This window comes from Hypanus sabinus, chromosome 6, assembly GCF_030144855.1.
Source record: "Hypanus sabinus isolate sHypSab1 chromosome 6, sHypSab1.hap1, whole genome shotgun sequence".
Taxonomy (NCBI): domain Eukaryota; kingdom Metazoa; phylum Chordata; class Chondrichthyes; order Myliobatiformes; family Dasyatidae; genus Hypanus; species Hypanus sabinus.
In genome coordinates this window covers 21,089,486-21,104,414 of record NC_082711.1, presented here as the reverse complement: position 1 = coordinate 21,104,414, position 14,929 = coordinate 21,089,486, and the positions used below count along the sequence as shown (strand labels likewise).

Here is a 14,929-nt window from a genome sequence, read left to right as displayed (position 1 = left end):
AATCAAATAATTATTATGGAGGAAGCCATTCAGTTTGTACTGGCCCTTAGGTGAGCAATGCTAGCTGACTACAGTTACAATTTGTTGCTAATGCCCAGAGATGAGTTTGCATCCCTTAATTTCATGCTGGCTTAGCCTACTTTTTTAACGTTAAATTACAGCCTTGCAGCAAGGGTGAGGATATCACAATGAAATCACTACCCACACTGTAAATTAAGTCATCTGTATGTGTTGGGGTTGTTTCGATGTCTGCACCGGTGGTCTCAAGTCAATTGAGCATCAGGGCAGCAGCACAGCATTTAGAACAACAATATCACTGCCCTCCCTATTAAAAATCACATCTTGGAGTTAAATCATTGAGCTTCCCACTCGACAGTGTTATGAAGCTCTCTGCAAGCAGTGGCTTTCTCAAGGGCAGTTATGGATGGGTAACAAATGCTGGCCTTGCCACTCATACCCACATCCTGGAAACCAAACACCGCTGAAGTCAGCTATTGTATCTGATGCTCGCGATGCGGTCTCCTCCACATTGGTGAAACCCATCGTAAATTGGGGTTTGCCTCATTGAGCCCCTCCGCTCCATCCACCTATTCGCATTCCCACTCTGACATGTCTATTCATGGTCTCTTCTTGTGCCACGATGAGGCCACCCTCAAGGTGGAGGAGCAACACCTTACACTCCATCTCGGTAGCCTCCAACATGATGGCATGAATACTGAATTCTCCTTCCGGTAAAATACTTCCTTCCCCACTCTGACCTCGTACCTCTTTTCATCTGCCTAACATCTCCCCCGGTGCCCCTCTTCCTTCTCTTTCTCCGATGGTCCACTCTCCTACCCTGACAGACTCCCTCATCTCCAGCCTTTTCTGCATTCCCACCACCTGGCTTCTCTACTCTTCTTGCCCTCCCTCCACCTTTTTATTCTGGCATCTTCAACCTTCCTTTCCAGTGCAGATGAAGAACCTTAGTCTGAAACACTGACTGTTCGTTCATTTCTATAGATTCTGTCTGACCTGCTGAGTTCTTCCAGCATTCTGTGTGTATTGCTCTGGGTTTCCAGCTTCTGCAGAATTTCTTGTGTTTATTATAGATAGAGTTCAATATAAATCTTATTGGAATTTATGATATGTTTTATGTATTGCACTGTACAGCTATTACAAACCAACAAATTTCACGACAGATTCTGATTCTGAATCAGGGCACCTCCAGCACCCAGGGCATACCCTTTTCTCACTGTTACCATCAGGTAGGAGGTACAGAAGCCTGAAGGTGCACATTCAGCGATTCAGGAATAGCTTCCTCCCCTCTGCCATGCGATTCCTAAGTGAACAATGAATCTTTGGACACTACCTCACATTTTTTAAATATACAGTCTTTTGCACTTTTTTAATGTATTCAATATACGTAATTGATTTACTTGCTATCATTGTTTATTTATTATTTATTATTATTATTTTTATTTTATTTGTTTTTTTTCTCTCTCTCTCTGCTAGATTATGTATTGCATTGAACTGTTGCTGCTAAATTAACAAATTAACAAATTTCACATCACATGCCAGTGATAATAAACCTGATTCTGATTCATAAAAATATGCACTTTCTGAAGGAAACCGAAGGATTTCCCTAGCCGCTTCAATCAGAACTGCACTGTTCACTTACCGTTGATGCCAACATGGAGCCACCAAACCAAACAGCATATCGCTGCATGTGATGTGTTACCGCCTGAACCTCAATTGGCTTCGGCTTATGGGAGAAAACAAAAATGATTAAGCAGTCTTTAAAAGTATATTCTGGATAAGTTGCAAGGTTTTACTGCCATTATTGTGTATAAGCATTTGATTTCACTTCAAGAACATGCTCCTGTTTAATTTTTGGCTTGTGCATTTTATCAGGTTAATTAGTATAATTAAATTTTTGAACATCTTTAAAATGTATTTTTATACGGAAAATAACTTTCTATGTCCCCATTTTTATTAAGGTATGTTTCTGCACAATACAAGTAGTTAATATTATGATTTAGATTAGAAGACCATATCCTGTAGTTAAAGGTATGGCTAAAGCATTTAGTACAGAAAGCAGATAAACTTCTACACATTTAGGAGGCTGTATATATCACTCACAGAGCTAAACATTTAAGCAGAATCCAGATTAACATCTTAGATTAGACTGTCCCCTTATCCATCAGTCATTGATACAAACAGATATTAAAACAGGGTGGATTAATTTAGTCAGATGTTGGGTAAAAGCTGAGGTGGTTGAGTTCAGCTGTAACTTCAATGCAGTATATGTAGTAGAGCTAAGTGAAAATACTGCCAGGTAATACAAATTGGTGATTTTTTTTAAATTACAGCCCAACATATCAAAATGGCTTTTCTCAAAACGGACTGCACACGTTATCATCTTTATGTGCCATGTCATATGACATGGGCGATCATGGTCTTTGACCATGGCTGTCCTTGGCAAATTTTTCTACGCAAGTGGTTTGCCATTGTCTTCTTCTGGGCAGTCCCTTTACAAGACAGATGACCCCAGCCACTCTCAATACTCTTCAGAGATTGTCTGCCTGGCCTCTGTGGTCTCATAACCAGGACTTGTGACATGCATCAGCTCCCATGGCTTACACACACACAATACAATAAAACCATATTGAGGGAAACTCTGAAAGAAAGATGTTCTTTTTAAAACAATTCAAGAATTTTAGGCCAACCCAAATTTACCTTCACTAGGTAACAGTGAGGATTTCCAAACAATCACACAAGTCAAAGTTACTGCTTTAAGTGACATAATTCGACAGTAATTGTATTGTACACTTCTGCTGTGATTCACCATATTCTATCCCCTCTTGAAGCAAAGCATTGAAATACGTCCGGAAGGAGAATTATCTTTATGGTTGTGCTTTCTAAATTAACTAAAAATTAGAGAAAAAGAAAATTGGAAAATATCTCACCTTTATGCGACCAGCACTAAGCTGTTCACTAATTTTTAATCTTGCATCCACTACTCTCTTCAGATCTCTTTGTAGACGACGTCCAAAATCCCTGAACATTGTCGAGCCTCCAGAAAGAACTATATTCTGCAAGAAATAATCAATTAAAAATGACATTCTCATGTACTGTGTGACTAAGTTCAACGTAAGCTGTGCGAAATACCCATGCGTAGAAAGAAAATGCAAATGCTGTACAGCTGGAATGATATCAAGTAAACAAAATTGAAATATAGTGCTCCAGTCAGCCTCTGCTCATCTCACACCCTACTATCAGTCTGATGAAGGGTCTCGGCCTGAAATGTAGACTGCTATTCCCCTCCATAGAAGCTGCCTGATGTGCAGAGTTCCTCCAGCACTTGGAGGAACCCCTCCAAGTGACCAACACAGACTGAAGATGTGCTGGGGACAGCCGGCAAGTGTCGTCACGCTTCTGGCACCAACCAAGCATGTCCACAACCTACTCACCCTAACCCATACATCTTTGTAATTTGGAGAATACCGGAGCACCCGGATGAAACTAACATGGTCATAAGGTAATGTGCCTGAGGGGAAACTTCTTCACCTCAAGAGCAGTCGATATATGGAATGAACTGCCAAAGGAAGGCAGCTACATTAACAAATTTAAAAAGTGGCTTGTACAGATACATGAATAGGAAAGGTTTAGAGGGATATGGGCCAAAAGAGAGCAAATGGGACTAGCTAGGTGAACACCGTGGACAGCATGAACCAGTTTGGCCAAAGGGTCTGTTTTCATAGAAACATAGAAAACCTACAGCATAATACAGGCCCTTCAGCCCACAAGGCTGTGCCGAACATGTCCTGACCTGAGAAACTACCTGGGGTTACCCATAGCCCTCTAACTTTCTGAGCTCCATATGGATGTCCAGGAGTCTCTTTAAGAGACCCTATCATATCTACCTCCACCACCATCGCCAGCAGCCAATTCCACGCACTCACCACTCTCTGAGTAAAAAAAATTACCCCCGACATCTCCTCTGTACCTACTTCCAAGAACCTTAAAACTGTGTCCTCTCGTGCTAGCCATTTCTGCCCTGGGAAAAAGCTTCTGACTATCCACATGATCAAGGAAAAAAGGCCGAGTTCACTCAACACTGGATCGACAGAGGATGAGAGGTGACCTGATAGAGGTATATAAGATGATGAGAGGTATTGATCATGTGGATAGTCAGAGGCATTTTCCCAGGGATGAAATGGCTAGCATGAGAGGGCATAGTTTTAAGGTGCTTGGAAGCAAGTACAGAGGAGATGTCAGGGGTAAGTTTTTTTGCAGAGTGGTGAGTGCGTGGAATGGGCTACAGGCTACGGTGGCGGAGGCAGATATGATAGGGTCTTTTAAGAGACTCCTGGAAATCTATATGGAGCTCACATAAATAGATGGCTATAGGTAACCCTAGGTAATTTCTCAGGTAAGGTCATGTTCGGCTCAGCTTTGTGAGCCGAAGGGCCTGTATTGTGTTGTAGGTTTTCTATGTTTTCTATTCTCATAAGGCATGCTCCCCAATCCAAGCAACATCCTTGTAAATCTCCTCTGCACCCTTTCTATGGCTTCCACATCCTTCCTGTAGTGAGGTGACCAGAACTGAGCACAGTACTCCAAGTGGGGTCTGACCAGGGTCCTATATAACTGCAACATTACTGCACAGCTCTTAAACTCAGTCCCACATTTGATAAAGGCCAATGCACCGCATGCTTTCTTAACCACAGAGTCAGCCTGCGCAGCAGCCTTGAGTGTCCTATGGACTCGGACCCCAAGATCCCTCTGATCCTCCATACTGCCAAGAGTCTTACCATTAATACTATATTCTGTCAACATTTTAATCTCCCAAAATGAACCTCCTCAAACTTATCTGGGTTGAAGTCCATCTGCCACTTCTTAGCCCATTTTTGCACCCTATCAATATTTTCGTGTTGTATGGCTCTATGACCTGCTCTGAATGCCTCACAACACTTTGTCCTCTCTAAGCATATTATCCACTGCACTCCTGATTTATCAGTAGTTATGTCCCTCTGAATCCCATTATACAATTTTTTTACAATATGTTTATAATATAAAGGAAAGACAACCATTTTTAAATGCAATATTCAGTTGAGGAGATCATTACAAGTGCAACAGTGCCACCTAGCCCCTACACCGTCAGCCTGAGAGAGTAAGGAGGGAAAAAACAAACACAGAAGAACATTTTCTGAAAAATAAGCTGTTAGAAGAATCAGAGAAAATGGGATCAATGATAAAAAGAACATAGCAACTGAACACAGTACATGATAGGGGCCTATAATCAAGGGGTTTTGACAATATAAGCAGTCGATATTTTCCTTTAAGATATACCCAAAACTGGGTTCATTAATGCAAGGCAGGCGCCAGGAAATCCTGAACAGAATACAAGACATTGGTTTCATCCCTTGAATGATTACTTTACTCAACTATAGACCATAAGACAACAATACATAAAAGCAGAATTAGACTATTCAGCCCATCAAGTCTGCTGTGCCATTCCATCATGGCTGTTCAATTATCCCTCTTCTTCTTCTTTCTCCCTGTTTTCTATGACACCCTTAGTAACCTGGAACCTATCAACCTTTGCTTTAAATAACTTCTTAACTCAAGGAATGGTTGAGCAAGTAAAATGGATAAAAGTGTAAAAACTGTTTGGATCATAACTAAATTTGGGATGGAGGCTTTTGCATGGCGCATAAATATAGGCTAAGACCAGTTGGGTGAAAACAATTGCATCTGCAGTGCAGGTGCCATCAGTTGCAGAGAGCAGAAGCCTACTATGCCATGGAGTCATACAGCATTGAAACAGGTCCTTTCAACCTACTGTGTCCGCATCAAACGTCAAGGGCAGCACGTAGTATAATGTTAACACAAAATTTTATAGTACAGGTGACTCAGGTTCACTGCCTGTAAGGGATTTGTACATTCTCCCCATAACCACGTGGGCTTCCTCTGGGTGCTCTGGTTTCCACCCACAGTCCAAAGATGTACCAGTTGGTAGGTTAATTGGTCATTGTAAATTGTCCTGCGATTAGGGTAAGATTAAAGCAGAGGATTGCTGGGCAGCATCGCTCAAAGGGCCCACACTATTACACATTGTACCTCAATAAAATAAAACATCAATCCCACTTTCTCTCCTCTCAAACAATTAACTTTCCTCTCCCCTCCCACCGGCAACCCTATTGAATACAAGGGACCATTTACAAGCTGTTGACTTCTGTTGCTTCAAGCTATTTCATCTTGTAGTTTGAGCTATCAACAAAAAGAATGCAGACTTTACTTTGATCTGCAGTATGCCTTTTATTTTAGCAATTTTATTACCTTATACAGTGGCCGCCTTACATCAATTGGACAATTTTGTATTACCTCATCAACCACATCTGAAATCGGCTGCATAAAATCTGGATTTGCAAACTGAAAAAACAATATAAAATTTGAATTTTCACTTTTTTCAATTGCACATACATGGGGAATGTCACCTACATTCACAATAAAGTCCCCAATCAAATAATAGCATCTCGCATTAATACAAGATAAATCTTACTGGGATGCTAAGATTTAAAGGTGAAATAATTAAATAGTTAAAAGGTGATGTTCAACTTTAGCAACTATTTAAATTCACTTCTTTATAATCTACAATATTATAAACCAATGCCCTCAACCTACTATCAGATTACATATGCAGCATATCATGGGATCTAAAATTTGAGCTGGGGGTTACAAAGTTCAAAGTACAAAGAAAATTTATTATCAAAGTATGTATACCTTGAGATTCATTTTACACTCTGCTATGGCAAACCTCATCCACACGGTTATCTTTAATTGTTTCTGATCAGCTTCCTTCACCTTACATTATCTACAATCTCTCCTCTCTAAATCTAAACTATTGTTTCCTAGACCTTGCCTCAATGTTTATTCTGCACCCCAAACAATCACCTCCTTATCCTCCAAAATGTTTCTAACTTTTGTTGCTGCAATGACCCAAATTTCACATGCCACCCCTCTCCTTCCACTAATCCATCCTCTTATTAGGACTTCCATTAAACTATGACCTCACTTTTCACTAACCCTTAACTTACTGCCTATTATGCAACTGGTAGTTCCGGCATCAGCAACGGTCCCCCATCTCTGGCTATGTGCATGGCTTCCTTCATCGTGTCAGTAGTTTCCTCTCGGTTCTCACTACTGTCAGCCATGCAAGTTCCAGGTGGAGTCTCAGGAATACCATCGCACTCAGATGTAGAAGGATTCTTCATTGCTGTTTCTGTAACAATTCCTTTTTACCAATCAGGGTTGTTAGCCTGAGTTGAACTCCCAAACCTAGAGGACTCCAGCCAAAATGGCTCTCCAGATCATTGAGGCACACAAGCCTCCAAACCCAACAATAAGGCCGTTACCCTTTTAGAGGACTAATACTCAAGCCATTCTACAAATCATTAAAATAGAAATGGTCATTGAAAATAATTAACAATATTCATTAAGACTGTCTTTGATCTACTATTTTCCCTCCATTTTTTGGTTGGTTAGACACCATTAAATACTAAACTCCCTGCCACCATTTGATCACATGAGGCTGTCCTCCATGACCGTAGGAATGTGAGATGAAATGCTCTTTGACTAGGTGCAAGGAAGTTATGTCAGCACCAACTTGCAAAAGCACATGTCTTCAGGCTCAAAGACAGCTTATATCCTATGATAAGATGGGCTCTCGACCTCAGAATCTACCTCATTAAGGCCTTGCACTTTATTTTCTACCTGCACTGCATTTTCTCAGTAACTGGAACACTTTATTCTGCATTGTTATTGTTTTCCCTTGCACTATCTCAATGCACCACTATAACGAAATGATCTGTATGGACGGTATGCAAGACAATGTTTTTCACTGACTTCTGACAACAATATACTAATTTACTAGTTTACCAAAGCATTTTCAGACTGGAACAAACTTTTCTTACATCAGTCTCACTTCTCCTTTTGAACCCATTGCATAGACATAACTGCTCCAATTCAAAGTGCATGATAGAGAACAAATAGGGAGGTAATGTAAGAGATTGCAAATTATGAAATTAATTGTTCAATAGTTTTCATTCACAGATAAAATCTTTTGGATTTGGTCTCTATGTTTTTGACCAAGCTGACACAGTATAAGAAACAAGGTACAGAACACACTTTAAAAAAAAGAATCAGAGCATGGTAGATACTTTCACCTCAGGATGGAAGAAAATTTCAGGCCCCAGAAACCTTTCGTAGCCAACATCCACAGCAAATTGCCGCTTGCTAACAGCGTTGATGCCGACATATGGCTTAATCCACTTCCCAGGATCCGAATCATACTTGGTAAATTCTTTAACTATATCTGGGCAGATATAACAGTACCTCTCCTAGAAAAATACAAATTACAAAAGCTGTCATCACAAAAGGTCATAAAAATAAGAAAAATCACAAGGATGTAATGCTGAGTGCTTACAAGACTTTAATCAGACCACGTTTGGAGTACTGTGAGCAGTTCTGGGCCCCTTGACTATGTTGGCATTGGAGAACGTTCAAAAGAAGTTTATGAGAATGATCCAAGAAATGAAAGACTTAATGCTTGAGGAGCATTTGATGGCTCTGGCCCTGTACTTGCTAAAGTTTAAAAGATTAAGCGGTATCTCATTGAAGCTACTGAACATTGAAAGGCCTGGATATATTGCATGGGAAGAGGATGTTTCCAGCAGTGGGGAAGTCTAAGTCTGGAGGCACAGCCTCAGAAAAGAAGTGCATCCCTTTAAAACAGAGGCAATGAGGAATTTCTTTAGCCAAAGGGTGGTGAATCCGTGGAGTTCATTGCCACAAACAGCTGTGCAAGCCAAGTCATTGGGTACATTTAAAGCAAAGGTTTATAGATCATTGACTAGGCAGTACATTAAAGGTTACGGATAGAAAGCAGGAGAATGGGTTTGAGAGGGAAAACAAATCAGCCATGACTGAGTGGTGGAACAGACTCAGTGGGCCAAATGGCCAAATTCAGCTCTGATAATATATGGTCTATGGGTCTGCGGAATGTGTAAGCAAATCGCAGAAAAATACTGACCAAGTTATTTAGATTCTTTGCTGTGAATGATACAATGTAGATGAGATGGCTAATGAAGAGGAAGATTAATCTTGGCCCTAACTAACTGACTGATTACTTGAAGTGTTCAACAAAAGATCATGTTTAAACTCAGAGAGCATTACAGAAAACGAAAAAAGGTCTGAAATTATGAACAAATTAAAACTACTGCCAAAAGAAACTGGAATGGCACAATGGGAAACTGCATGCAATAAACCAGTGAATCTTCAGCAATCAATATCTCCCCTGACTGGTGTAATGTCCCACTAGTGACCCTCCTGAGCACCTGGTTCCAAATCACTTCAATTTCCCTCCCCGTACACTCAGTAACACATCTGTTCTCCACCTTCTCTACATGCAAACTAGAGGAACAGCATCTCATTTCCAGCCTCGGTTACACACCCCATGAACATTGAATTCTCTAATTGCAGGTAACCTGCCGCCATCCCTTCCTCTCTTACTCGCCTCATTCCTTCCAAATCTCTGCACATATCCCTCGGTACCCAGTTCCTTCCCTCTGACCCCTTTGTATTCATCTACCCACCATCCCTAGACTGGTTTCACTCATAACCTTCCTTTCATATCAGATTCTGTAATCCGCAGCTGTTTGTTTCCCCACCAATCACTTCTACAGCTCTGTCACCATCTCCACCAACACCCCCGGTGTCCATTCACCTATCAACCACTCCACACAACTGTCACCATCTCCACCCCCACCCCCCGTGTCTATTCACCCATCAACCACTCCACACCTCTGTCACCATCTCCACCCCCACCCCTGTGTCCATTCACCTATCAACCACTCCACACCTCTGTCACCATCTCCACCCCCACTCCCTGTGTCCATTCACCTATCAACCACTCCACACCTCTGTCACCATCCCCACCCCCACCCGTGTCCATTAACCTATCACCCCACTCCCTGTGTCCATTCACCTATCAACCACTCCACACCTCTGTCACCATCTCCACCCCCACCACCCCGTGTCCATTAACCTATCACCCCACTCCCTGTGTCCATTCACCTATCAACCACTCCACACCTCTGTCACCATCTCCACCCCCACCCCCGTGTCCATTCACCTATCAACCACTCCACACCTCTGTCACCATCCCCACCCCAACCCCCCGTGTCCATTCATCTATCAACCACTCCACACCTCTGTCACCATCCCCACCCCAACCCCCCGTGTCCATTCATCTATCAACCACTCCACACCTCTGTCACCATCCCCACCCCAACCCCCCTGTGTCCATTCACCTATCAACCACTCCACACCTCTGTCACCATCTCCACCCCCACCACCCCGTGTCCATTAACCTATCACCCCACCCCCTGTGTCCATTCACCTATCAACCACTCCACACCTCTGTCACCATCTCCACCCCCACCCCCCGTGTCCACCTATCAACCACTCCATACCTCTGTCACCATCCCCACCCCAACTCCCCGTGTCCACTCACCCATCAACCACTCCACACCTCTGTCACCATCTCCACCCCCACCCCCCGTGTCCATTCACCTATCAACCACTCCACACCTCTGTCACCATCCCCACCCCAACCCCCCGTGTCCACTCACCCATCAACCACTCCACATCTCTGTCACCATCTCCACCCCCACCCCCCCCCCCGTGTCCATTCACCTATCAACCACTCCACACCTCTGTCACCATCTCCACCCCCACCACCCCGTGTCCATTAAGCTATCACCCCACTCCCTGTGTCCATTCACCTATCAACCACTCCACACCTCTGTCACCATCCCCACCCCCACCCCTGTGTCCATTAACCTATCACCCCACTCCCTGTGTCCATTCACCTATCAACCACTCCACACCTCTGTCACCATCTCCACCCCCACCACCCCGTGTCCATTCACCTATCACCCACTCCACACCTCTGTCACCATCCCCACCCCAACCCCCCGTGTCCATTCATCTATCAACCACTCCACACCTCTGTCAGCATCCCCACCCCAACCCCCCTGTGTCCATTCACCCATCAACCACTCCACACCTCTGTCACCATCCCCACCCCAACCCCCCGTGTCCATTCATCTATCAACCACTCCACACCTCTGTCACCATCTCCACCCCCACCCCCCCCCGTGTCCATTCACCTATCAACCACTCCACACCTCTGTCCCCATCTCCACCCCCACCACCCCGTGTCCATTAACCTATCACCCCACTCACTGTGTCCATTCACCTATCAACCACTCCACACCTCTGTCACCATCCCCACCCCCACCCCTGTGTCCATTAACCTATCACCCCACTCCCTGTGTCCATTCACCTATCAACCACTCCACACCTCTGTCACCATCTCCACCCCCACCACCCCGTGTCCATTCACCTATCACCCACTCCACACCTCTGTCACCATCCCCACCCTAACCCCCCGTGTCCATTCATCTATCAACCACTCCACACCTCTGTCAGCATCCCCACCCCAAACCCCCTGTGTCCATTCACCCATCAACCACTCCACACCTCTGTCACCATCCCCACCCCAACCCCCCGTGTCCATTCATCTATCAACCACTCCACACCTCTGTCACCATCTCCACCCCCACCCCCATGTCCATTCACCCATCAACCACTCCACACCTCTGTCACCATCCCCACCCCAACCCCCCGTGTCCATTCATCTATCAACCACTCCACACCTCTGTCACCATCCCCACCCCAACCCCCCGTGTCCATTCATCTATCAACCACTCCACACCTGTCACCATCCCCACCCCCACCCCCGTGTCCATTCACCTATCAACCACTCCACACCTCTGTCACCATCTCCACCCCCACCACCCCGTGTCCATTAACCTATCACCCCACTCCCTGTGTCCATTCACCTATCAACCACTCCACACCTCTGTCACCATCCCCACCCCCACCCCTGTGTCCATTCACCTATCAACCACTCCACACCTCTGTCACCATCTCCACCCCCACCACCCCGTGTCCATTAACCTATCACCCCACTCCCTGTGTCCATTCACCTATCAACCACTCCACACCTCTGTCACCATCCCCACCCCCACCCCTGTGTCTATTCACCTATCAACCACTCCACACCTCTGTCACCATCTCCACCCCCACCACCCCGTGTCCATTAACCTATCACCCCACTCCCTGTGTCCATTCACCTATCAACCACTCCACACCTCTGTCACCATCCCCACCCCCACCCCTGTGTCCATTCACCTATCAACCACTCCACACCTCTGTCACCATCTCCACCCCCACCACCCCGTGTCCATTAACCTATCACCCCACTCCCTGTGTCCATTCACCTATCAACCACTCCACACCTCTGTCACCATCCCCACCCCCACCCCTGTGTCTATTCACCTATCAACCACTCCACACCTCTGTCACCATCTCCACCCCCACCCCCTGAGTCCATTCACCTATCAACCACTCCACACCTCTGTCTCCATCTCCACCCCCACCACCCCGTGTCCATTTACCTATCAACCACTCCACACCTCTGTCACCATCTCCACCCCCACCACCCCGTGTCCATTCACCTATCACCCCACCCCCCATGTCCATTCACCTATCAACCACTCCACATCTGTCACCATCTCCACCCCCACCCCCATGTCCATTCACCCATCAACCACTCCACACCTCTGTCACCATCCCCACCCCAACCCCCCCGTGTCCATTAACCTGTCAACCACTCCACACCTCTGTCACCATCTCCACCCCCACCCCCCATGTCCATTCACCTATCACCCACTCCACACCTCTGTCACCATCTCCACCCCCACCCCCCGTGTCCATTCACCTATCACCCACTCCACACCTCTGTCACCATCTCCACCCCCACCACCCCGTGTCCATTCACCTATCACCCCACCCCCCGTGTCCATTCACCTATCACCCACTCCACACCTCTGTCACCATCTCCATCCCCACCCCACCTGTGTCCACTTGTCTACCGACCACTCCACAGCTCTTTACACTGCCAGCTCCAGCCTCACCCCTCTTTCATATCTCCTTAAAATGTCAGCCTGCCCTTCGCACTCTCAGTCCTGATGCAGGCTCTCAACCCAAAACGTCTTTTATTTCAATTACTTAAAGACACAGTGTGGAACAGGCCGTTCTGGCACTGCTCAGCAACCCACTGATTTAACCCTAGACTAATCACAGGACAATTTACAAAGAGCAATTATCCTATTAGCCAGTACCTGTTGGACTATAGAAGGAAAGCAGAGCAGACAGAGGAAACCCATTTGCACACTGGAAGGAACATAAGAACTTGTTTACAGAAGACACCGGCATTGAACTCCAAACTCCAGTGCCCCGAGCTTTAATAGTGTCGTCCTTAACTGCTACACTACCATGTCGCCCCTTTGATCATCCCTTTGCCTCTACAGATGCTCCATGCCCAGAGAGATCCTCAAACAATTTGCTTTCTCTCTCCATTTCCTTTTATGCTTTACCTATCTACAGTAAGTGTCAATGAAATGACTTTTGAATGTGGTGATGATATGCAACTCCACCACCTCCCTCTGGCAGCAAGTTCCTGATGTCAACCACAATCTGTATATGAAACATCCACTTGAATTTCCCTTCCTCCATCTCCAAAATTTACCCACTCATTTATGATTACCCCTACCAAAAGAATGAGGTTATGATCATCTACCCTATCCACAACTCTTATAATTTTATATCCACCCATTAGGTCACCCTTAACCTGCTTTGTTCCAGTGAAGAGAAGCCTCATCTATCCAGTTCCTCCCCGAAGTGAAGTTCTCCAATCCAGGGAACATCCTGATGAATCTCTGCACTCTCTCCAAACAACCACATCTAATCTATAAGGTGGCAATCAGAGATACACACAATACTCCATGAGGTCTAACCAATGCTTTGCAAAGTTGTAACATAACATCTCAACTTTTACATTCTATGCTATGCTATAAAGGCAAGTCACCACAATGGCTATTTACGTTTCCAGTGCGTATAGCCAGAGAAAAACAGTGTTGTAGAAAAGGAGCAATATGCAAAATCTAAAGATGAGTGTATGGAGATGAAATGACCCAAGGCATGGGTATGGCAATTGAGAATAAGCAAAAATAGTGGCACACTTGATCGCAGCGGTAAACCAAAGGTGTTAGTGTCCTTTTCAAACAGATTTTTTATGATCACAATACCCTACTGGACATTAGGAACTCAAGGTATTTGCAGGTACCCATCAGCCAGTTGCTTGTTCGTGGAGAAACTGAACGAGATGGACTTGATGTAGATCATGCTGCAGCCTGGGTCAGAGAGGCTTTGGAGGAGTCGGTGTGCAAAGGCAGTGTGCAGTGAGTGATCATTGTAGTTGCTTTTCTCGTGACTGCAAGATCCTGTTGGACATTGTTAATGTGGAGTTCTGCAAGTCCAATTCACTAATTTATTGGTGGAGGGTGGGGGAGCTGTGTGGTCTCGGTCGTAGCAAGGACTAGACCTCTAGCAGCGGTGTTACCTGTTTACAGCTCGGAGTCACAGTGCTTCACCGGAATCAGCGTGGCGCAGTTTCCAAGCGGGAGTCGGTGCTGCCCCTTTGAGTTCACTCAGCAGAAGACAAGCTATATTGTGCTCAAATTCAGGCTCTTGCTACATTCATGGACTCCGCATCTTGAACTTTTTTTTTGTCTGACTGCATTTTACTGATATTTTATAAGTACTGTATGTGCAGTGTGCTGTGTATGACTGTTGGTACTGTGTTTTCCACCTTGGCCCCAGAGTAACCTTTCCTTTGGCTGTATTCATGGGTATTCATGTATGGTTGAATGATAATTAAATTTGAATTTGGATTTGAAGAGTGTGTGATCAAGGG

General features: G+C 44.9%; 1 protein-coding gene across 6 annotated transcripts in view; it reads right to left on the bottom strand.

Annotated features, from left to right (window-relative positions):
• actr3b (actin related protein 3B) overlaps positions 1-14,929 on the bottom strand; it is an 85,267-nt gene that overhangs the window by 1,000 nt on the left and 69,338 nt on the right. For all 6 annotated transcript variants that reach the window (XM_059971845.1, XM_059971841.1, XM_059971843.1 and 3 more), the window contains 4 exons: positions 8,211-8,384; positions 6,325-6,417; positions 2,949-3,074; positions 1,661-1,744 (listed from right to left, as the gene is read on the bottom strand). In XM_059971845.1, the coding sequence (XP_059827828.1) occupies positions 1,661-1,744; positions 2,949-3,074; positions 6,325-6,417; positions 8,211-8,384 (477 nt within the window). The remainder of the gene's footprint in view (positions 1-1,660; positions 1,745-2,948; positions 3,075-6,324; positions 6,418-8,210; positions 8,385-14,929) is intronic.